At 53.5% G+C, this 23,376-nt stretch overlaps 1 protein-coding gene across 7 annotated transcripts in view; it reads right to left on the reverse strand.

Moving 5' to 3' along the window:
- The window catches only part of Kif21b (kinesin family member 21B), a 48,134-nt gene extending 25,893 nt beyond the window's left edge, over positions 1-22,241 (reverse strand). For 3 of the 7 annotated variants that reach the window (XM_050147783.1, XM_050147782.1, XM_050147779.1), the window contains exons 1-12: positions 21,902-22,241; positions 8,636-8,858; positions 8,152-8,334; positions 6,018-6,167; positions 5,797-5,931; positions 5,291-5,461; positions 4,500-4,615; positions 3,813-4,008; positions 1,650-1,839; positions 849-912; positions 533-751; positions 121-199 (exon numbers count right to left, since the gene is read on the reverse strand). In XM_050147783.1, coding sequence (XP_050003740.1) covers positions 121-199; positions 533-751; positions 849-912; positions 1,650-1,839; positions 3,813-4,008; positions 4,500-4,615; positions 5,291-5,461; positions 5,797-5,931; positions 6,018-6,167; positions 8,152-8,334; positions 8,636-8,858; positions 21,902-21,942 — 1,767 coding nt within the window. In that variant the 5' untranslated portion in view covers positions 21,943-22,241. Of the gene's footprint in view, positions 1-120; positions 203-532; positions 752-848; positions 913-1,649; positions 1,840-3,812; positions 4,009-4,499; positions 4,616-5,290; positions 5,462-5,796; positions 5,932-6,017; positions 6,168-8,151; positions 8,335-8,635; positions 8,859-9,418; positions 9,581-21,901 lie in introns of all 7 variants that reach the window. The other 4 variants (XM_050147781.1, XM_050147780.1, XM_050147778.1 and 1 more) reach the window with 2 other exon arrangements.
- Positions 22,242-23,376: the final 1,135 nt, after the last annotated feature.

Consider the following 23,376-nt stretch of genomic DNA (forward strand, 5'->3'; position numbering starts at 1 on the left):
AATACTCAAGGATCAACTAGAGGCAACTCTCTGGCCGGGCCCACGCTACGCTGAGGGAATCTCTACCCCGACAGGAACATGGCGACAAGCCCATGATGAAGCAGCCGGGGGAGCCCTCACCTCCTCAGCCTCGTTCTCAGTCTCCTCACTGTTTTCCTGATGGAGTTTTGCCCTCTTTTTGAAGGCTTCTTTCTCTGGGCTGCTTAGGGAATGAAAACGAAGCCGGATTAGAAATTAGCACCACAGGATGGTGGTGATGGGACTCGGTTCCTGCTTTGGAGGGAACGTGATCTACTCCTCCAGTACCCACCCCCAGCCCTGCTCTATCTCCTGGGATTAGCCTTGCGGAAAAGCACACAAGAAAAGGCTGGGGAGGCACCTTTGCTCCACATCAAATAAGTGCATTACGTGGGGTGAGGTTGCGTAGGGGTGCTCCTCCCTGTACGTGGGGCAGGGAGCGCTTCTCCTGGATGGTGTAGGGGTGCACCTTCCAATGTTCTGGCTGCAGGGAAGGTAGTGACATCCCACTTACCTCTTCCTCCGCTGCCTGACCTCTTTCTTTTTCAGCCGCTCCAGGTCTTGCTTGGCCCTACGGATCACTTCCGAAGCATCTTCCATGGAGCTGGCCGGGCTGCCCCCAAAGGCTGGACCTGCTGGAGAAGCTCCCAGGGAGTAGGGATTGCGAGTGGAAGCCCGTGAGAGGCTTCGGCGGAGAGACTCATTCATGGCTTCACTCTCCAAGAGCTTTGTTCTGTGTGGACAGAGCGAGTGGGTGGGGCCCGGTGAGCCACCTAAAATTAGCCTCGCCAAGGCCATCCAGCCTGCTCACACTGGACGGGCCTACTCACCGCAGCTCCTCAATCTCCCGAATGTAGTTCTGGATCAGAGCACCAATGGCCTCATTGCCATCACCTGAACGGAGAAGACAGGCACAATAAGGAAAACAGGTGACAACAGCAAGGACCCAGGCCATGGCTCTAAGGCTGGTGGCCTTGCATGTGCTTCCAGCATGGTAGCTCACACAGGCTTTTCCATAAGGGAATCTATGTGAAGGAAATACTTGAACATGACCGTAGTTGTATCCAAGCACTGTTGGGTAATGGCATGAAATTGGAAACAATCTAAACGTCCGTCAATAGTGGCTGTTCAATAAATTATTCAACATCACATATGGAGCATCATGCAGTCATTTAAAAATTAAGTGGCTTTGAATATGAAGATTTTATAAGACACGATGCTAAATGAAATAAAGGAAGTCATAAAATAGAAAGTATGACCTCATCTACAGAAAATGTAATGCATATTATCTGCACGCACAAATGATATATTCAAATGCATTTATACTCAAAACAAATGTGCTGAGAAAGTGTGGGAAAACACGCACTGGCTGCTCAGGAAGGATCCTTCTGAAAGCAGCGGGGATGTGGGTGGAAGGTCAGCTGTGGAGAGCTGCATCTTTTGCTTAATGCGCTATGGGTCTCTTACATGTTTAACAAGAAAGCTATGAGTGTGCCATGCTAAATTGCTGGGGAATCATAAACGAACTAATCTATGCATTGGCTGGCCATCACAGCCTGCTTGATACCAGGGGGCAGGAGCGGTAGCAGGCATGCTACTGTTCCAAGCTAGTTTGCTGTACCTGGACTTACCAGCCTTGGCCAGAAGCAGGTTGGCCTCCTGGCTCATGAGCTGTGTGACCCGGTTGTTGATGGCATCAATGGCCTCCTGCATGGCCTTCACTCGAAGCCGCAGAGCCCCGTTCTCCTTCTGAAGCATGGCATTCTCCCGAAACAGGTCACTGTAGCCCTCAGCACCGTCTTCCCCAATCACCCGTTTGCCCTGGGATGGAGACAGGCAGGGAGCAGTCAGGAGCTAAATCTCATAGGAGGGGTATAGTGGCAATCCTCTTCCACCTATCCTGAGCCTTTCCCAGGGCAGAGTGGCATTTCTGGTCTCTCCCTTTCTCCAGGTTTCCTAATGTAGTTCCTGTCTCCCAAGGCTCAGAAGCTGACACAGCGCTGGATATGGGGCTCACTTCTTTTTTGTTTTTTGTTTGTTTTTGTTTTCTTTTTTTGTTTTTTCAAGACAGAGTTTCTCTGTGTAACAGTCCTGGCTGTCCTGAAACTTGCTTTGTAGACCAGGCTGAAGGCGTACTCACTGAGATCCACTTACATCTACCTACCAAGTGCTGGGATTAAAGGTGTGTGCCACCACTACCCCGCTGGGCTCATTTCTTATAATCGCACTGTCTAGAACTCTGAAGGTCACAAATTCAAGGCCAGCCTGGGCAAAGTGAGTCCCAGGCCAACCTGGACTACATAACAAGACTCCTCTTTAGAAAAAAAAAAAAAAAAAAAAGCCTGGCAGTGGTGACACACACCTTTAATTCCAGCACTCAGGAGGCAGTCGCCTGGTCTACAGAAAGAGTTCCAGAACAGCTATGGCTACAGAGACAAACCCTGTCTTCAAAATGAACACACACACACAGTTCTCTCTCTAACAGCTAGAAAGCTCAAATTCTTGATTTACCTTGCTATCATAGCTTGCTTTCATTCTCCAGGAATGCTAATCCAAGTGACAAAACCCTGCCAGGCAGTTGGCACATAAAGACAACAGGGAGTAGTGGGGACTGGGGTAGAGAAAAGTCAGTCTAGGAGAGGCGGTCACTCTCTCGATATCTTGGCTCTCATGTTTACTGTCTACACTAAAGCTATAATCGGTAACTATGCACACTGTCACCAACACACTGGGCTCACAGAGTTGTCTGTTGTATAAGTAAAAAGTCAAGCTAATGAATTTCACCCCTTTAAGTCCCCTCTATTTCTGCCCACGAATGTTACCATAATCTTTGCTTAGTCAAGGAAGAGGATTACTATAAGGGTAAAGCTTTAGCAGTGTAGAATTTGCCACCTCTTCATTGCCTTGATTCTGTCTGTGTCCTGAGCTGCAAAGGAGGCCAGTGCCTCTTAACAGCTTACAGACAGGATACGATTGCAAATGCACAGTTTGTTTGTGCTTGAATTATGAAATTTCTTCATGTAAGAAACATTGCTCCTCACTCCAGCCAACTTAGTGCCAGTTGTTGGTAGAGACAAATTTTTCCACAGAAGTTGAAACTTCCTTCTTGGCTTTCAGAAAAGCTGTCAAACAAGTTGCATGCTTCCGAAACCAATTCCAAACCCACCCATCTATGTGACAGATTCAGACTAGGGGCCGCCAGTGGGTGATGTCAGCCTTGGCTACATACAATTAGACATGCCCCCCAGAGCACCTGTTTTTCCCCTTTCTGTTGTTTTTATATGGTTTACTCTCTACCCAGAATGCCTGCTGGCCTCTTCCTTCTGTCGATACGCCATTCTTTTAAATCTCCATATAAGGCCCATTCCATAAAGCCCTTCCTGACGACCTGGGCAAGCAGGCTGGCCGCTCTGCCCCTGTAGCACCCTGTGCCTTCATTGTCAATGACTCTACCATACTGGGGTGGTCTCATTCATTCCAACACAGTATATTCAGTGGACATACAGCACCTGGGAAGAACCTTCCCTGAACAAAAGACCCATGCTACAACACCAAGGTGCTCTAACTCGTAGACTTTGTATTCTAAGTCTAGATGGCTCAGTCTGAGCTGGATTCACCCTAAAACCCAGGACTAGGAACTATATCTGATGCACAGTGATGTCTAGCAGACATGATGGGTGGGTGATAGGAAGGCGGGACCCGCTCAGGACTTGGTTGTGGGATGCTACAGGGCAGGGTGTGGAGGGGGGACCAGCTCCTTCTAGGAGAGCCTGGGGGAGCCTGGGGGCGCTCACCGCTTTGTACTCCATCAGTTCCATCTGCAGGCGAGCGATCTCAGCTCGCAGTGCGCTAATCTGCTGGCTGGTCTTGTCCTGGTTCACCACCACCTTGTTTTTGATATTGCGAGCCCGGTTGGCATATTTGAGAGTGTTAAGTGTCTCCATGAAGTCCCGATCCGAGGGGCTCACACAGGCGATCATGATGGTCTGGCTAAGGGTGCAACCAGGCTGGGTGAGAACAAAGGACAAAGCCAGGCCCACAAGTACTGTTCCAGAGCAGAAGTTCTGTTTCACCCTGATCCCCTCCCCAGTTTAATGCTTAAAGGACCTGGAACCCGGGGTGTGGGACCCTGGGCCACCTGGCCAAAGAGGAAAATCCTTGAAAGCAGCTAGCAAGGGTGATGACTAACTGTAGAATCCTCTGCTTGGCAAGGTAAATATGTCACGGCCTTTCTGTAGGCCTGACACTTGCCATTTCTTGTCTCTCTGGGCTATGTGGCTTCCTTTAGGATTGTCTCTCACTGTTGTGAAGTAATGAAACTGAGTCTACCTAGCCACAAGTCACTGAACAAAGTGCCTGCCTCTGAGTCTGCAGCCTAGGCTGAGAAGGCCCCCTAGGTCCTGGGAGTCAGGCCCTAAGCCCACATCAGTATTCTCCATCTAGGAACTTCCCACCCTTCCTCGACATGGGTCATCAGATACCTGTTGCCCCCCAGAGAGTCCTGGAGCAGCCGAGTGAGCTTGGAGTCCCTGTAGGGCACGTGCACCACCTTCTTGCTTTGGTCTCCCAAGGCGCTGATCACATTACCCAAGGCCAGCTGTGGGAGAGAGTGCCTGAGCTCGAGAGTCACACAGGGCCAGCTGTGGGAGAGAGCGCCTGAGCTCGAGAGTCATACAGGGCCAGCTGTGGGAGAGAGCGCCTGAGCTCGAGAGTCACACAGCCCCAGCTGTGGGAGAGAGCGCCTGAGCTCAAGAGTCATACAGGGTGGACACAATCCCAAACATCTGTACCCGCTGCCTCCAGCAACACTCAGGCTCCTGGGCGGGTTTATACACTGGCATGGAAACTGAGGCCTGAGGGCGAAGGAAGACCCAACAGGAGTGAGGAGGAAGAGGAGGTAGAGGAGGAAGAGGAGGAGGGGGAGGTAGAGGAGGAGAAGAGGAAGAGGAGAAGAAAAGAAGAAGAAGAAGAAGAAGAAGAAGAAGAGGAAGAGGAAGAGGAAGAGGAAGAGGAAGAGGAAGAGGAAGAGGAAGAAGAAGAGGAGGAGAAGGGGAGGGGGGAAAGGGGAGGAGGAGGAGGAGGAGGAGGAGGAGGAGGAGGAGGAGAAGAAGAAGAAGAAGAAGAAGAAGAAGAAGAAGAAGAAGAAGAAGAAGAAGAAGAAGAAGAAGAAGAAGAAGAAGAAGAAGAAGCTGGAAGAAGCTCAAAGAAGACTGGATAGCCATTGAAGTACACAGCCTGCTTGAACCTGTGCCGTCTGGCTCCGTGTGCCTACCAGACCACAGTTGATGGAGATGCCCTCCTTGGCCCGTTCGCCCGTGGCCCCTGTCCGCTTCAGCCGCTCGGAGCCAGCCAAATCCACAAAGTGAAACTTAGCAGTGAGAGTCTCATACTCAGTGCCCGTGGGGGCCGCTCCATCCGGAAGCCCAGTCACCGTCTCGTTCACCTGCAGCAGAATGTGACATCCGGCTCACCCAAGCCCTACTCCTGTTCCTCTGCTGGCCTTCCACCCCACAGCACCACCATCCGCAAGAGTGAGGGTAGGCTGCGCAGTACCAAGCCCACATGCATGCAGAGCACCCGAGATCAAACGCTGTATTTGCACCCACTATTGATGTTCATTACTCCATTGCATAAATGGGTGAGAGGCTGAAGAGGAGGAAAAATTGAGTGGAAGAGGCAAGCCCCATCTCTGGAGTGCTAGCTTAGCCCAGGGTTAATCATCCAGTCCCTGGGATACACCTAGAGCGTGTAACTCCTGGGCCCCCAAGAGCACCTCACCAGGTCAGGCTGGGCACACACGCGCATCTGGCACAGGTGGATGGTGAAGATGGCATGGGACCGGGAGCTCTGAACATTCATCTGGGTGCTGGCTGTGGTGCGTGACAGGGCGCCCTGCTTCAGGCACTGGATCAGCTGGGGACAGATGCAAAGGGAGGACTCAGGACCCACGTGCTGTAGGGCTCTGGTCTTTAAAGGTGCCCATGTATAAGGGTGCTCACCTCCTCCTGGGAGTTGATGAGACGAGACGTGACGCCTGTGGTGTAGATGCCACCGTTGGCATCCTCATGGATCTTGATGTTGGACCTGCGGTGGCGGGCATCGGGGTCACGGGTGCTATCAAACAGGTCAAGGATCTCTTCATTGTAGAGCTGTGATGGGGAGGAAATCGTGGCTGGGCTCACATGATCCATGCCTCCGAGCCCCAGGGGCTTTCTCGTGTTTATATACCATCTCAATTTGCTAAAGTGGAAACAAGCTCTGGAGTTTAACTTGCTGAACCCTGGTCCTCCTAGACAGTGCTATCCTGAGGCTCCCCATGTTGCTCTACTCCCCAAGGAACAGCATCCAGCAGCTCTCAGCTCCAGAGGGAGGCTGAGGCCAAGGACAGAGGGATGCAAGTCCTAGGGGTAAGGGATGGGGAAGACATGAGCCTGAATTGAGAGGATCTCATTATATCGTCAGTCTGGCAGAGATGGCACAAGGCTGTGATTTCAGATGAAGGAAGGCAAGGATCCAAGAGTCCAGGGAGACGGAAGCTCTGAGCACTGTGGTCCCTGAGGTAGACGTGATGACATCTTTGGATGGGGAAAGGATGGCTATGTGCCTTGCCCAATGCTCAGGAGCAGAGGGAGCAAGAAGGGGCATTGTGGGTCAGCCTTCTGTACCGGGTAGTCAGGCGTGGCCAGCCCACTCAGATGTCTGCTGAGGGGAGTGCTGTGATCGGAGCTGTGGGGAAAGGCTACGAGGTCAAAGACTGGGGGCAGGGGCAGGCAGAGTGGGAAAAGGGCATTAGCCAATAGAGTCCGATAGAGCCAGAGAGCAGGGCACTGCAGCCCGCGGACATCCGAGGCTTTGATGGCCTTAAAGGGCAAAAATATCCCACAGGAAGGGGAAGAGGAAACAGAAGGACAAGATGGTGGAGACAAGAGTGCCATGGTGTCTGTCTATCTTGTATTGGGTAGACACACTGCATCAGTTAACCCCTGGGAATTCACCCTCTGGCCAGAAATTTACTAATGTGTTCTTTGAAGTTCTCCATAGCAATGAGAAGAAAACAGAGAAAAGCTCAATAATATACAGACAACAAGAAACACACACTCGTGTAAACAAACACCTATACATACATTCATACACACATGTACACACTCGTGTACACACACGCATATTCATGACACGTATGCAACCACACATGAGCACACATACATGCATATATACACAGATGGAACCCAAAGGACTAAAATACAGGTCCCTGCTGGGGAAAGCAGTAACCGTGGGTGCACAGGAAAGAGATACTGGGGCAGTATACAGGGACAAGTCTTAGCCCTGTCCATCCCTCCAAGGGCAAATGAAGTTCAGTTAAAGCCTCAAGGTTGGGAGGGGAGGGACAGGTTCTGAAGCCACCAAACACACCAGAGCTTGTTGGTAGGGAAACTAGACACTGAGAATCATAACTGCCCAACCACATGTTTCAGAAGGGCCAGGTCAGGTTCCTGTGAGAAATACCAAGGCGGATCACCTTCCTGGACCTTTCCCCTCATGAGGGCCATCTCCAGGATAGACAGAGCACCTGCTTATGGAATGATATATGACGGCACAGCCCAAATGTAAAAGAGCCCAGAGATGCCCTCACGCACTCCCCAAAGCATGTGGCGAGGCCTAGAAGGAAGGAAAGCCTCTGTCAGAGACCCTTCTGTACTGAAAGGCCACGGTGCATCTTAGTCCAAAAGATACAGGTAGGTGCTTGGAGGCAGAGGAAGGGCCCGGTGGGGCCAGAACACAGTGACAGACAGAGCAGGGCTCCCACCACGTTCCAGGTACAGGCTTCCATGCCAGACTCACTCATCCCGAGAAAGAGGTCAAACCCACTTTGCAGAAGTAGAGCAGAATGCTCACATGACCTGCCCTAGGGCAGGGCCAGAAACAGCCAGGGTCCATCTGAAGCAGGAAACACTTCAACTACCCCCAAGTGTTTCTCTAACCCTTGCTTAGATACTCCCAGCAGCGGGGAACTACCCTCTATAGCTGTCTCCAGGGTTCCCTAGGTTCATTTCTCGGCACTGTTGGAGCCTCCAGCTTCCATGGCCTTAGGTTCCAACACATCTCCTTCCCGACCACCCTCCAAGGCCATAGTACCTCCAGGAATTGAGCGCTGACTTTGAAATCAGGCCCAGTGACGCCCTGCTCCTGTGCCCGCCGCTTGCGTTCGTCGATGCCCCTGAAGAGGTGTGCAATGGCCCTTGGGATGATGCCCTGCTCCTCTTCTGATGTCACTGTGTCGAAGCCAGTGCCCATAGTGTATGTCTTCCCAGCCCCTGTCTGCAAGGGAAGGACAGAGAGCACGTGGTGACCAGTGTCCTCTGGGGAACCAGCAAGCCTTGGCTTGGGCTCTTACCCATTACCTCCAGTCAAGTCGAACCCAGAATCATACCCTATAGAATTCTCTGCTGAAAGCCCTGCCTCGGCTAACCAGCCATACACTCATAACACAGACGCCAGACAAAATTGCACAACCGGGCCTTAACTGATTGCTCTCTGGTTGGCCTATCCCCCCACTGGGTAGGGGGGCGGGGGGAGACTGAGTTCAAAATGGCCACTGGTTGGGGCAGGGGTGGCTTACCTGTCCATAGGCCAGCACTGTGGCATTATAGCCCTCGAAGCAGCCTTCGATGAGCTTGCTTACACAGGTTGAATAGATCTGCTCCTGCCAGGTGTCCAGGTCAAAGACAAAGTCATAGGTAAAGGCCTTGTCCTTCCCCAGCAGGACCTGGGGCTCCCCAGGGGTGACGGAGGTACAGATGTGACAGCCTTCAATCTTCTCCTTCGACAGCTGGGGTCTGATCCTGCACAGGGTGGAAAGAGCAGCTCGGTGAAGGGCGACAGGCCCTCCTCTCGCATTACCAGCCATGTTTCTCCCAACCCCACAAGCCAGGAAAGGAAGCAAGGCTGGGAGCCCCAGGAAAAACCTTCAGTAATGCATGAGTATCACCCAAACCAGCGGTTGCTAACATTGATTGAATGCCTGGTACTCTGAATGTATGTTTAGTATGTTCTATATAAACGAACTCATATGTTTTTCATTGTGAACCAGCGAGGGATCTACTGATTTGCCTGATTGCCCGTGGTACAACATCGGATCAGTCATTGAGACATTCTCAGCCTCTGTCTCAATGACTGACCCAAGGCTGTACAACAGAGAGTGAAGGGGCCAAACCTAGGTGAAGGCACCCCCTGCCTCCAGGGGCCTGGAAGTCAGTATCCCTCTTGCAAGATGACAGCTGGCCCATTCTGGAGAGATAAAGCTTAGGGACAAGGCTGGGGAGAGGGGGACAGGCCAGGTGGCTCCGTACAACTCTGGATCACATTCCTCTGGGCCAGAGTCAGGTTGGAAGAAGGCCAGCACCTCTGCTGAGACCTGTGGAGGCTGCAAGGGTCTTCAGGGCAGCAGCCATCTCCCGAGGTGCCGGGGCCTAGTGGTACTCTTGGACACAAGTTCTGGTTCTTTCAGGAGTTGAGGGGCCAGACCAAACACAATCAGGGCAGCCTAGGTCAAGTGCAAAGTACCCTGTCAAGGCAATGAGAAGGGACACTGAGCCAGCTGCAGGGTGTGCCAACATCCCAAATTCTGGCTCAGGAAGGATCCCCATTTAGAGGGAGAGTTGGCACCAGTACCGAGTGGGGAGCTAGCCATTGGCAGAACCGTCTCCATCCAGCCTCCCCTCACTTCCTTTTCTAAGCTGCATCACCATGATGAGGTCCCCATGGCAACCAAGCCTGAGTCAGTAAGCATGCGCAAGCAAGGACTGGCAGAAAGCACCCTTTAGATATCCTAGAGCAAGAGTGGGGGTAAGCTCTACTGCCATGGGTTCACACAGCGGCCCCACCGACGGGCTGTACGCTTACAATGAACTGCTTGTCAAGCCCCTCTCCCTACGCCAACATTTACCAGGAAAAGAAAGGAACAAGAGGGGCCAGGCCAGCACCCACTCATGGCCCAGAGGTGCCTAGCTACAGAGCCCAGGCCTCCAAGTCATCATCTTGTCCTTGTCCCAGTGGCCCCAACCCCCAGAGACCCACTCAGAGCTATCAGCTGGGTAAGGAGCTCCCAAGCCTATGGCTGCTCTCCGCTGTGGATGAGTGGACTGGGGCGGGGCAGGTGTGGGAGGGGGGTCAGAGGGGAGTGGGTACTGAGGCAGGTCTCTACCCATATGTGGGAGTCTGGCTTTCCTCAGAAGTATTTTCTTTGAGGTATAAAAAGTCACTTTAGTGAGTGGCTCTCTCCAGAAAGAAATGGAAGCCCAAAGAAGTCCCCACCTTATATAACTGTTAAGAGCCATACCAAGATGAGAGCCCAGCTGCCCAGCCTCTTACCTACTCACTGAAACTGGGTTCTGACAGAAAGGGCAAAATTGATGCTCATATGTTCACTGCGGACCTCCAGACCAGAACCCCGCCTCCTCACCACTGTCCCAGCAGGCTCCGCCTACCTTGATTTCTACTTCTGCCCTAACCACTGTGACTGACACACACAGAGCTCACTGCCTGCAGGGCAAGGTCTATGAACTGACACGTCTTAACTCTTGACCATACAACCCCAGGAGGTCATTACCAGTGCCCTACAGACAGACAAGGAAACCCAATGGTGTCATTCCGAGTCACAGACAGTGAGGAGCCATTCCAAGCCCAGGCAGGCTGAATGTACTAGCCCTTCCACAGCCCTGTAGTAGGGCTGGGAGAGTGGAGGGAAGCCTCAGACACCCCGGGAAAACAGGGGCGGCTGTAGAGGGTGAGGCATGGCATAGAAACGGGAGCCAAAGCTCCGTCCTGGGCCTGTGGAGCTAAGACCGGATGCTTCCTCTCAGGCACAGGGGTGCTCTTGGGTGAACTGAAGACACATTGCGGGAGCCTAGGAGGACCCTCCAACCGTGTGGACGAGTATGAGTTCCTGAGATACCCTCCCTACCACGTGGCAGCCTGTGATGGGATTTCTGGATCCAGTTCAAATACCATTTAATTACTGAAGGCAGATGGCAATGCCGGCGATTGGAGAAGATTGAATCAACATCCCTGGAGACAGAGGGAGCAGGCCTGCGTCAGAGGCCTCCCAAGGTCTTCAGTCGCCAGCCGCCAGAGCACCCAAGGGCATGGTAAAAAAGAGCGGGGAGGAGAGCAGTGTGGGAGCGCGTACATAGGGTCAACGGGGGCTTTAGGTGCACAAGTTGTGGGGTCTCTCTGGGGTTCTATTTTTGGCCCAGCACATCTTGATATGAGGAGCTCTGTATCAAAGAGCCATCTAGCCTCTTGCTAGCCTAATTAAAACATCAGGATGCAATTTGTGAGGTTCGCCCAGGGAAGGAAAATAAATAGGAGACAGGACATAGGCCCTGGGTGAGTCACAAATTCTCAGAACAACTGATCTGGAAGAGGGCAACTGTATCAGTCTTGTGGATAACAAGCGGCTGCACGAGAAAAGCAAAGAATGAAGATCTCACAGAGGCCTTCCCGCGTGTGGGTAGCGGACTAGCCAGCACCCACTACTCCCTTACCGTGGTGGTTTATGAGCTTGGGTATCATCCCCACTTCCTAGCAGGAACCATGGCTCAGTCACTCAGGTAGAAGACAAGAAGGCTGGCATTTAGCCTCTGACCAGGCTGAGACCACAGGTGCTCCCCTAACTCCCTCGCTGCTTTCTTTCCCTAAACACTCCACCCCCACATTGATAGAAACTTCCTCCTGCCACTGTCAGAGCTGGATAGAGCACGTGCACTCCGGCAGCGCCAACCAGGGAACTGGGCTGGGCTGCCCTGCCCTCAAGGGCACACGGTCCTGTGACAGTTGAGCTCATCTTTGGTGCCTGGTGGAGATTTTGAACCCTCAGCCCAATAGGCCAGAGACAGGAGACTTTGTCCTGCCTCTACCCTCTCAGGGTCTAAGCCTCAGCCTGCACTTGGATTATCTAGGTTTCTCAGTTTTAGATTTTATTTTTTTTTTTAGATTTAGTTGTTTATTATCTATATAGTGTTCTGCCTGAATGTATGCCCGTATGCCAGAGAGGGGACCAGATCTCATTCTGTATGTTTGTGAGCTACCATGTGGATGCTGGGAATTGAACTCAGGACCTCTGGAAGAGCAGACAGTATCTCTCCAGCGTCAGTTTTAGCTTTTTAAGAACTGCATCACCCTCCCCTCCAATAGCCTCTTCCACTGGTCCCACCCCGGATGACGTCACTTCTGCGGGTTGCCCTCAAAATAGCAGTGATCTATGGAAGGAGAAGTTTCTCTTTATAGCTGGGGAGGAGGGGCACAGATGGCAATCACTCAAAGCTGAATTCTTCCCAGTGGCGTGGAAGGAGAGGTCGGGGGTCAATTGCCAGGTTCTTCCGAGTGTACCATGGTCCCTGTGAGCTACCAAGCAGGCCCGCACTAGCAAGAGGCAAGTGGGGGCGTGCATCTTAAGCACAGAACACGAGAAGGCAAGAAAGACTCAGCAGATCAAGACGGACTATCTGATGGTCCGGATATACCACGCCTAGGTATATTCCAGAAGGAATCAAAGGCAGGAGACCATCCTGTCAACACACCCTTGTTTACTACAGATCTTTTCAGAATGGCCAAGTTGTGGGATAAGCCTAGGTGCTTATCAGGGCTTATCACTGGCTAAAGAAAATGTACATATACACAATGAAATACTATTCAGCCAGTAGGAAGAATGAAATCAAGCCATTTGCAGAAAATGGACTAGAGAGCCTCTTGCTAAGTTGGGCCCAGAAAACTCTAATCATGTTTTCTCTATAGATGTACTACTTGAACTTAAAAATAAGAAACTTCAACGAATAAGAAGATTTCAAAGTACATGAGACAAATACATGAGAAAGGCATATTGAAACCCATCACTGTATGATTGGAATATATCCTAAAATAGAAAATCTGAGAGTGGAAAAATGCGACATTTAAAACAATTAAATTGGCATACTATGTATGACCTGCAGGCCAGTTTCCTATTATCAATAAAGGCTCTCAGCCTAAAAATCCTGTGACATTTCTGCCAGGGACAGACAGTGTGAAATCTCACAGCAGACCGTCCCTCTATCCTTTTCTTCTCCCTGTAGGGAAGGAGGGCCGGGGCTCTCTCCGAAAGCCCTCCCACCCCCGCCGCCGCCCCGGAATCTCCCAGAACAGAGCCGGCCTATTCGCCATTTGGCAAACGGCAGGCAGGGCATGGCAGCCAAGGCTTTTCAGAGGCAGGATCTGGCACCGCAGCTGAGGTCGCCGCGCTTCCTCTGCTCAGAAACAAGCAGTGGCTGGCGTGATGTGGGCGACTGTCCCCACCCCCGCAGCGCTGAGCGGCAGCAGAGAGACTTAAAGGCGGGGACAAAGGCGGCAAGCTGGAGCCCAGGGCTGAGGGAAGAGCTGAGCTCAGCGGTTCCAGGAGCAGGACAGCGCGGAAGCAAAGGGCAGAGGACACGGTAGGGGACAGGCCAGGGGATGCTGAGGGGCTGCCAAGGGCAAAATACACTCTCTGCAGAGGGTAATAACTGAGTGCATCCGGGCACATGTCTGGGACCCCACACCCAACCCCAAAGTTTAGAAGAATCACCTCACGGCCTCTAATGACGTTATACAAAGTCAGCCAATGCCCCTCCTGGAAGCTCCGCCCAGTTATTGGGCTCCTAGAGGTTGGCTGGGCTTTGAAACTAGTCCCACCTACTCAGCTAGTGGTTAGGTATCCCCAGAGTTCCTAACCTACTCTCTCCCCAAGGCTTCAGCCAAGGTTTCCAAGGGTGCAGCTTTTTACACTTAAAAAGACTTTTCACTAATGAGAAATAACAGGTGACATAAAATAAACAAGAGCTATTCCGGGTTCAGAAGTTTAAATTAAAAGAAAACAACATTTATGTTTGTGTGTGTATACATGTATGCATGTGTGCAGGTGCATGGATGGCAGGGTGCACATGTGAAGGCCAGAGGACATCCATTGGAGTCTTTATTTCTTCCACTGTGTGGATGCTGGGGATTGAACTTGTGTTATTGGACTTGGCAGCAAGCACTTTTACAGGCTGAGCTATGTCTCTGGTCCTCAGAAGCTTCTTAAAGATGATGATGATGAGGGGTGGAAGAGGCACTAGCTGCTGTTCCAGAGGAGCCAGGTTAGATTCCCAGCACCCACATGGCAGCTCACAACTGTCTGTAACTCCAGTTCCAGGGGACTTGACACCTTCATATCAATGTACATAAAATAAAATTAAATAAAGATGATGATGGATCTGATCCCTGATGGCCTTTTTTTGTGGGGACATTACCTGGAACCTATTTCACCAAGTACTAAACTTCAGTTAAGGACTCCCACCTCCCTAGCTACAAGACAACGAGATGTCATCAGTCACTCCTACAAGGTGGTCACAGTACGTCATTCAACTCATGGTGGGCTATTCCGTCCTCTCTATCCTGTCCCCGAGCTCAAGGTCATTTGGCTAATAAGAAACAAGGCTGCCTTTTCCACAGAGTTTGGGCAAATTAGCTAACATATACTCTCACTTGTGTAAGATCTGCACCTGAGGAACTTCTGAACAGAGAGACACTCTCTCCCCAGACCTACCCCCAAGGCTTTCAGAACCAGAGACCTGGACTAGAGTTACCTCTCAGATGGCCAAAATAATCAACATGCTGGAGCCTTCTGAAGGAGTTCCATGGACTAAAAGCAAATCTGTCTTGTTATAATGAGGCCTTTCTAGATTCTTGAAAAGGAGCCCTTGGGGGCTGGTGGGGGGGACTCCAGAGGGACATAAAGGAGCCTATCACCCAGTCTCTGACTGTGCTTTAGTCAAGCTTGATTGACACCAAAGGCAGTTTAGGGCCACTGGCTCCCTCCTCATGCCCAGCCTGACTCCTCACGCCTAGCTCCAACCAAGGGTGGCAGGGCAGAGTGGTGGCCCAGCTGCCAGCTAGCTCTTCATGGCGTGTGTTTGGCTCACGTATGCCAGGGAAAGGAAAGGGAAGGGACTCAGAGGGGCCTCGTGGTCTCCAGTCTGCCCTTCACACAGAGTCACTAGGCTGTGCTCTGTGACCTGCCAAGGGCCAGCTCTTCCTCAGCAGTGACTGGGCAAGATCAAAGGGGAATTTAGCTACAGCCGGAGGGATTTAGATAAGCTAGCAAAAAGAACTTCCTGCCTGTAGAGATTGTTAAATCCTGGAAAAGCAAGCCTGAGGGAATCATGTCTTGGGGGCAGCAGCCTAAGATGCCTTTCTCTGCTTCTCCCACCCCTTAGCCTCCTCTCAGGACAGTCCTGAACATCTAGGAGAACCTGGGTGCCAGGTGCACTTCTGCACACGAACACAGGCAATGTGTTGGGACAACACTGCGAAGCAGGGGACACATGAAACTCCGAAGGTGACATTTCACCAGCTCCGAGTCCCATAGTCTATAATGATGCACGTGAAACTCAACGCAGCCTGGTCCGTGCCCAATCCTGCTGCAGTCACCAGGCCACCCCTAGGCAGGGCCAGAGGGGTCAGGCTGGAGGAAAATGATCCCTTTAGAATCCCTGCTGATCCCACTAGCAGCTGCCTGCCTTCCTGCCTGCCTGCCGACAAGGAAAGCATTTACCGCTTTGTAGCTAAGGAGGCTGAGCTGGGGCCATTTGTAGAAAGCAGGCCTCCTTCGTCCTCTGTAGCCCCCCCCACTCCCAACACACACACACACACACACACACACACACACCTCTCCTAGGCAGCCTGGCAACCTGCCAGCTCCGGGGAAGACTGCTAGAAACAAAATCCTTGCTCTCTCAGGGGAGTCTGGCTTTCAGACACTCAGGGGCTTTTAGCTGACTTAGCCTAGAGAAAGCATCTTCCCACCGGGGCTAGTCTTCTCTCCATCAGGGTGGCAAGACCTAATTCAGGATGCTGACTCTTTTGTGGACGGAGGGAAAACCCAGCACGACTAGGGGCAGAGTCACCAGGACCCCATGAGAAACAGTAGATTTCACTGTTTGCCTATGGGAACCTCCCCTGGCTTTTCATAGTCAACTGGAGTCCTCCTGTGGCAATCCTGGGGGGGGGGGGACAGACTGGGCTGGCTCTGCACCCCAAACAAGATGGCTTTGTATTGTGGGGTCAAAGGGCATGGGTTTATGAGACCCTGGTAGACTTGGTGAAAAGGGTCAGTCAACACTCTCTGCCTGACTTCTGCTTCTGAGATCACAGAGAGGGGGCATGACACCCCAAAGACTCCTTAGGAGGCACTGGGATGTCTAGGGCTCCGACCCTACTCCCTCCCCTCTGAAGGGCATGTCCTCAACTTTACCCTTTCAGTCCATCCTAGAGTCCTGGCCGCTGAGTTCTGAGTCACACCCAGAGGTAAATAGGGGAGGACACCTGCTCTGAGACACCTGAGGAGCCATACTGTCCATGACCTCAGCCTCAGAGGCACACCCCAGAAGAACCAAAAGCAGGCAGGCCTAGAAGCAGCAAGCCACAAGTGAGAGGTGTCAGAAGCCAGAGAGCAGGAGGCTGGGAGAAGGCTAGCCCCTGTCTGGGGGAGGTACCCCCGCCTGGGATTGGCCAGCCAAGCTGCCAGGCTGTGATCAGCACCAGGCGCTTCTGAGACAGGTCTCCTCTGTCTTTGGAGCCTGTGGAAAGGGCAAGCCCAAGTCAGGGAAGTGCCACTCAGCTGTGTTTCTCTGTCCCACTCCCATCCTTGGGCATCTGGTCGGGGTTTTCCATGACCTCCCAAGAGACAGGAGGCATTGCAGCATCAGGCTTAGCCCAGATCCCGAGCTGTGCCGGCATCTGCATCTGGTGGGGGGCAGCTCAGTAGGGGCTGGGCCCAGGGGACACTCCCCAGCTGAGGAATGCCAAGCAACAGGCAGCTGGCTGGCTGGCTGGAGGAGAGGGCTGTGAGCCCCCCTCCCCCCAATCCCGCCTCTGGCCCTGTTGCCATTCCCTATTACAAATCTGTAGGCAGCTGGCTCTCTGATAGAATGCACCTCACTGAAATAGGTCAGCTCGGCCTAAAGAAGGGACAGGCAGCCTGCCCCACGGCCATGCTACCAAGGTAAACAGGCGAGAATGCGGGGACAGGGACCATAACATGCCCTCCTTCCCTTACCACAGACAAGCTGGAGGTGAGAGAAGAGAAGAGTCCACTGGAGACCAGGACGGTGCAGCCATTAGGCCACCACCTGCCCATGGCTGCACGGTCCCTCGGAGTGCCCCCACCCCACGCAAATCTTCTCAGCTGAAGCAGCTGATTGGCAGTTAGCTCCAGCTGTTCCAAAGTAGAGGCTTTCCTCAATGCCTAGGGACTGGATGGTTACCCTACAGAGGTTCTCAACCTATGGGTCATGACCCCAAAAAGACCATCATCAGAAAACACAGGTATTTACATTATGATTCATAGAAGCAGGAAGGCTACAGTTATGAAGTAAGAATGAAAATGATTTTATGGTTGGGGGTCACCATGACTGTATTAGGTCACAGCGTTAGGAAGGTTGAGAACCCCTGCTAGAACTTCCTTGCCTGGAGAGTGACATGGTGGCTCAGGCAAGAGACAGCCTTAGGGACCCAAGAAGAGAACAGAAGCTTCTGGAACGCAAAAGAAGACAGCAGGGATTCAGGAGCTCAGGCCATGGTGGTGACAGGCAGCTATGCCCAGCAACCACTAAGGCAAATTTGGAGCGATTCACCCTTGCCGCACATCTGCTCAGCGTGGTGTGTATTTCCCACATCCCCTTTCACCGCAACAAGGCAGGGCTGTGAAGCTTCTGAAGAAACTGAAGCCAGAGAGCACAGCACTCGGCCACTTAGCGGCGGGACGGAGAAGCAAACTGGGGCAGACTAGGGACGTCTTGTAAGCATGTACTTGCAAAGGAGAGTGGCCGGAGCTCAGATCCAGCCTTCCCCACCCCTGCTCCCCTCTGCTGCTCCCAGAGCAGGACAGCACAGGCACAATGCCCAGCACCGAGCAAAAATTTAAGCAGTTATGGTGGCTAGTCACTGCCTCATGTCCACTAGAGCGTACCTTTGCTTAAAAAAAATAGATGTAAATCAATTCATTTTGACTAAACAGATTATTATCACTTAAACTAAGAACCACCTCTTAAGGACACTTAGGGATTTTGTTTAAACATTTTACTTGTCTTCAGGGCACCAGGAGTCTTCCTGTATCTCAGTCCCTGCAAGGGCATTGTGCCTCCTCCTTCACCCTAAGCACTCTTCCGCACAAGGCGCAGACCAGAGTGAGCCAAGTGTTCCTAGTCCACAGTGGCTAAAGATGAGGTCCAGAGAAGAGCGAAGGGGCTGCGTGACCCACCCAACCACCCGGTAGACAATTACATAAGCTGGACCCTTTGCCCCCCCAGAGCTATAAGAGTAAGGATGTCAGGCTTGGGTCGCCCCGGTGGATTCCCCGGCCCCAGCCCCACCCCACCTCTGCTGTTTTCAAACGCTAAGATCCAATCAAGCAGGCAGGCTGGGTAGTGGAGGGGGCCGATTTCCGGGGCCTGCGGTCGCTACACTCCACTTCCTTGTGATGACAGAAGTACTGTTTTTGAAACAGGAGGCCACTACCAAGCTCCTCAGGTCTCCACACAGCCCATAAAGGCCCCAGTTCCCCAGATCTACAAATTAGGCAGCATGGGGCATGGCACTGAATGGCACTGCTTAGCTTTGGGACCCTGAAGGCACCCACGTGTAAGGACCCCACAACTTCTTCCATCTTTACTCTCCTGGCCGCCCGACCAAGCCTTGATTAAAAATTTAGGCAGCCGTTGACCAAGATTTCAGAGACGCCTAATACTTGGGAAGTAGCAGCAGTGAGAAGTCCCAGAGAGGGGTAGGGGTGGAGTCTACCACTGCCCGCTGGGTCCCACAGTAGCCTTAAAGGCCAGTTGTGGGGCTAGCCAAGGCACCTCCCCCTCCCCAGCACACTAAAGGAAGGAAGCTGAGCAGAGAAGGCAAAGATAAGGGGAAGGGGCTAGGCAATACCAAGGACCCTCCTTAGGGTGCGGCGCAGAGCTGGGGGCTTAAATGAGTTTACCATGTGACTTGGTTTCCATCCCCCATTTAACTATGCCAACTTGCATTTCTTGGCTGCTCCCCCTTGCTTATGTCCCCCATTTGCAGGCCTCTGTTTTTGCAGCACGGTGCTTACAGCTCCGCCTCCTCCCTCTCTGACGTCACTGCTTACCCTTCTCCTCCCCCACCCCCACCCCAGGTAAAGACCTTTAGAGTACAGGGATTAATGGCTAAAAGGATCACAGGCAGATGGAGGGAGTCCCCAGCGTTAGGTTGACTGGCCTGGATTCAGGGCACACGTGTCTGACTCCACCTAGCAGGGGAGACCACAGTGTGAGGATCTGGGGGCTGCTCACACCTGGCCCTCTTTCCCCACATCTTCAAAGTTCCCTCTCTGACTCTAGGAGTCAGGGCCTCCAAGCAGCACTTTTTACTTAGGCAGCTTCAACCCAGTTACAAGCCAAGAGCTCCAGGGTCCCCTCTTAACATCCAAGGGCCTCTCTTTCCCCAACACACTCCTGGTCAACCCTGCCTTGCTTGCTCCCAAGGCTAGATCCCACATGTGATTCTCACGGGAATTTACAAAGATGAGGAAGGACTTCCGGGAAGTCAGAAAGAGCTGGCTTTGCCAGCAGCTGCTAGGAAACTTACGGTAGATGGTAGGTCTAGGCAATCCCACATCTTTGCTCCTTCTCACAAATGTGCCCAAACTGGACTGTAGCCCCAAACCCAGTCCCTTCAGGGACACCAGTGATTTCTGAAGGTGGGACGTAAAAAGAGATCCTAAACCACGGAGAATTCCCCCTAAAGCACATCACTGGCACCTTCTGCTCCCTTTCCCAGCCCAGTCCCACCCTCAGCTCTCTGATTAGAACCTGGGTCCTGTCCAGGCATTGTCTGCCTTGAAGGGCCAGCTGCCCATGGAGGTCCAGCGTGTGCCGGGCTGGCTGAACAAGAGCCAGAGGGCAGATGATGAGTGGGCGGAGTTCTCACCTTCCTGGAGCCCTCGGAAAGGCTAACTGTGGTCAGTTGCCCCACAACTTCATCTACACAGGTGACCCCATCTGGGAAAAGCACCCCAAAGATCCGGGTGCAGAGGGCAGGCACCACCAAGGTCCCAGGAACCTCCTGATGGTGGTCGTGGGAAGGGAACACTAGCTTCTCCCTGACTCTCTACACAGGTGCCCATGCCCCTGGGCTCTTGAAGTAGGAGCTCCATATTTTACCATGCCAGGCCCAGACTGGGGAGTCTGAATCGAGGGGGTAAGGCCTTTGTTTGGCCCTCTCCTGCAAAATGGAGTCTAAAGGAAAGCCCCCATGGATAGCCCACCCCACCTCCTGCCCTGTCAGTTCTGGTTCATACTGGTTGGGGGTTAGGGTTCCGTTTTCTTTTTATGGTGGGTAGCTCGCCTCTCCCCGGCTGCTGTAAATGCCATATTTACGCGTCTCACTCCCACCCCCACCATGCGCTTCCCTCGACCTCCAAGGGTCCCCGCTGCAATGTCAGCCTCAGTAGCAGCCTGGCTCCGCCCCCACCAGCCCACCAGGCACCTGCAGGGCTCCTCTTTGTCTCAGGCTGTTCGGTGCCAGGACGAGAGTGCACAAGTGATGGTCTAAGTGCTGCAGGAGATGCTGGACCGGAAGCCCTCCACCTCCCTCCCTCAGACCCGGAGCTATCGGCTGTCCCAGTGCCTTCTCTCTGGGTTGCACAGAGTTGGTCAGGCGGCTGGAGGCACCTGCTCTAAATGAAGCAGGAAGAGGGAACCTATTCCATCGCTTTCTCTGATCTTGTCTAGGAGCAGCTTCCCAGGGTCCCTGGAATCTGGGTCATCTCTAACCCCGGGGATCTGGAGATGGGTCTCAGAGACCCACCCTAGGCTTTGACTACTCCCCCGTCCCATTCTTCAAGACTGGAACAGAGACGTGTGCTCCTCTGGACATGCCTGAGTTGGTGACCAGCTCCTACATCGGCACTCTCTCAGTATGTCCTCAAAGAGAAGACCTCAGAACCAAATCAAGGGAGCTGGCGAGCAGCATCTCCACGCAGCACAAAGAACACAGATGGTTCAACTTTGTAGCATTTCCTGCCCCTGCACCTGTGTGCAAAAGGACCCACTCAGCCACAGTCCTTCCCCCATTAGTCTGCCCGATCACTTCTAGTACCTGCAGGCATTGGAAACGGGACTCCAGATAAGCCTGGGGGCCCTCCCTCTTCTCGGTGTCACCTATGTGCCTGCTGTGGATGTAGCATTCGGGTCGTGCCACCCCTTCCACCCCTTCGGGGTAGTCCCTCAGATACACCTTTCCCTCCCTCCCCTAGCTCCATCTCCTTTTGGGGCAGGACCAGCAGGGTTCTCTCCAAAAAGCCATTGGCACCCTGTGGAAGGCCGAGGCACCATTCCAACCCTTTCATGGGTCCCACAACCGATCTTTGTCTGTAGTACTCGCTCCCAGGATGGTGAGCTGGATGAAGAGCAGAGAACTAGCTAACTAGGGTAGATGGGGGAGGGGGGAATTCCCTCCTATACCCCAGAATGAGACAGCAGCCTCATGGGGAGGCGAAGAGGAAACACACAGACGCTCCGGCCTGGGCCAGGGCTGGGTGTGAAATACCGGATTTCCTTGTTTATTCGATTTTCTGATCATTAAGGGCTCCCAAGAGGGGCCAGAAATTACCACCCAAACAAAGCCACCCTCCATCAGTCCGCAGGGCCGCCGCTCCCCTGAGGCAGCCGGGCCAGCGCGCGTCGGCCCCTCCTCCTGGACTGCGGGCTCCAGATCGAGCGGTGCCCGCGCCCCCCGCCCCGAGTCCACGCGAGACAAAGCCCGAGCCCCCCTCCTCGCACGCCCCTTCACCGCCATCGGCGCTCACCTGACGGCCACTTTGACGCAGCAGTCGCCCTGGCCAGCCATGGTCCTCTGGCACTAGGGTCTGGGCGCGGATCAGGGGTGGGGGTCCGGGGGCCACTGCTCCAGGCAGCGGCTGCGGCTGCAGGAGGCGGAGGCACGGACACTGCTAGTGAAAGCGACCTCGCAGGCTGGAGGTGACATGCTCGCAGGAGGCGGCGAGGGGCTCACCCGCGGCCGGCCCCACGGGGCTGGTCCCGCGCCTCTCCTCCAGCCATCGCGCGGCAGCGTTGAGCTGGCTGACAGCGGGCGGGTGAGACCCGCAGCTCCCTACAGCGCGGCACACGCGCGCACACACCTCCCACCCTGGCCGCCACCTCCCGCCGCAGCGCGAACAAAGGGGGCGGGGGCCGAGCCGCTCCAGGACCCACCCCCAGCCCCTCAGAGCCGCACAGGGCTCCGCCCCTCCCTGGAGCCGCCAATAGAAGATCCCAACGAGCAGCAGAGGCGGGACTTGAGCCTTTAAAGGGACCTCTTGGCTCGCGTCCACCGGGTTGCTGGGAGGGGCTGGTAGGATTGGAGGGCTTGGGGGTGAAGGCGGGAGTGGCATGATGTACTCGTCCTGGAACTTGACCATTCGGGAACCTCGGCCCTTGAATTCGTGGTACCTCAGCCTCATTGGCACCTTCCTTTCCTAAATGGGGAACGGGACTCAAAGAGGAACAGCCCAAGGTCGTACAGCGAATCTGTGGCTTGGAGTGGGTAAGAACCCTGGCCTCCGGGCAGCGTGCTGCACCTCAGAGCGTCCCACAGTGATTAGCAACTCGCAATTTGAAAAAACCAGGAAAGTATCCCTTCTGCATTTATTCCCGCAAATTCGTCAACCTTTACTTAAGGGGATTCTTGTTTATATGTCTTAGTAAATTTCCCCAACTCCACCCTGCAACATCTTAAAAGCCCATCTTTTGCTTTGATTGCTGGCCAGCTCAGACTCTCCCTGCTAGACTAGGGTCCCATTGACCTTTATGACCCACAGATGACCCATTGGGCCTGGTTCACACTCTGCTTTGTGACCGTGGGGGCAGAGGGTCAATGTGGGAGGCCAGAGCTGCCTAGGAAGTGGTAGGAACAAAAGGGCTCTTTAACTCCAGATACCTGGATGAGGCTGGATGGCAAAGAAGGTGGGAAGGGAAGGTGAAGGCCAGCAGCCACAAACACAAAGTTACATGAAAGACAGGGGGCAGCCCTGGAGACTTTAACACCAGGCCTTGAGAGAGGAGAGGAGGCTGTGACGTTCCCTTTCCAGCTCCCCTCCCCTCCCTCTGAGCCCCACTCCTCCCTGCCCCCCAACTCTCAACATTAGGGCCATTCACAGGGCCCCTCACCAGCTGCCCTCCCTTCCCTGGCTTCACCAGCTCTGGAAAAGGCCCAAGAGGAGGACCCAGCTGCAGCTGAAGATGTGGATGGAGACCTCTGGGGGAGGGGAGACAGGGGAGCCTG

Source organism: Alexandromys fortis, unplaced genomic scaffold (genome assembly GCF_014885135.2).
Source record: "Alexandromys fortis isolate MF-2015 unplaced genomic scaffold, M_Fortis_MF-2015_v1.1 scaffold_58, whole genome shotgun sequence".
Lineage (NCBI taxonomy): Eukaryota > Metazoa > Chordata > Mammalia > Rodentia > Cricetidae > Alexandromys > Alexandromys fortis.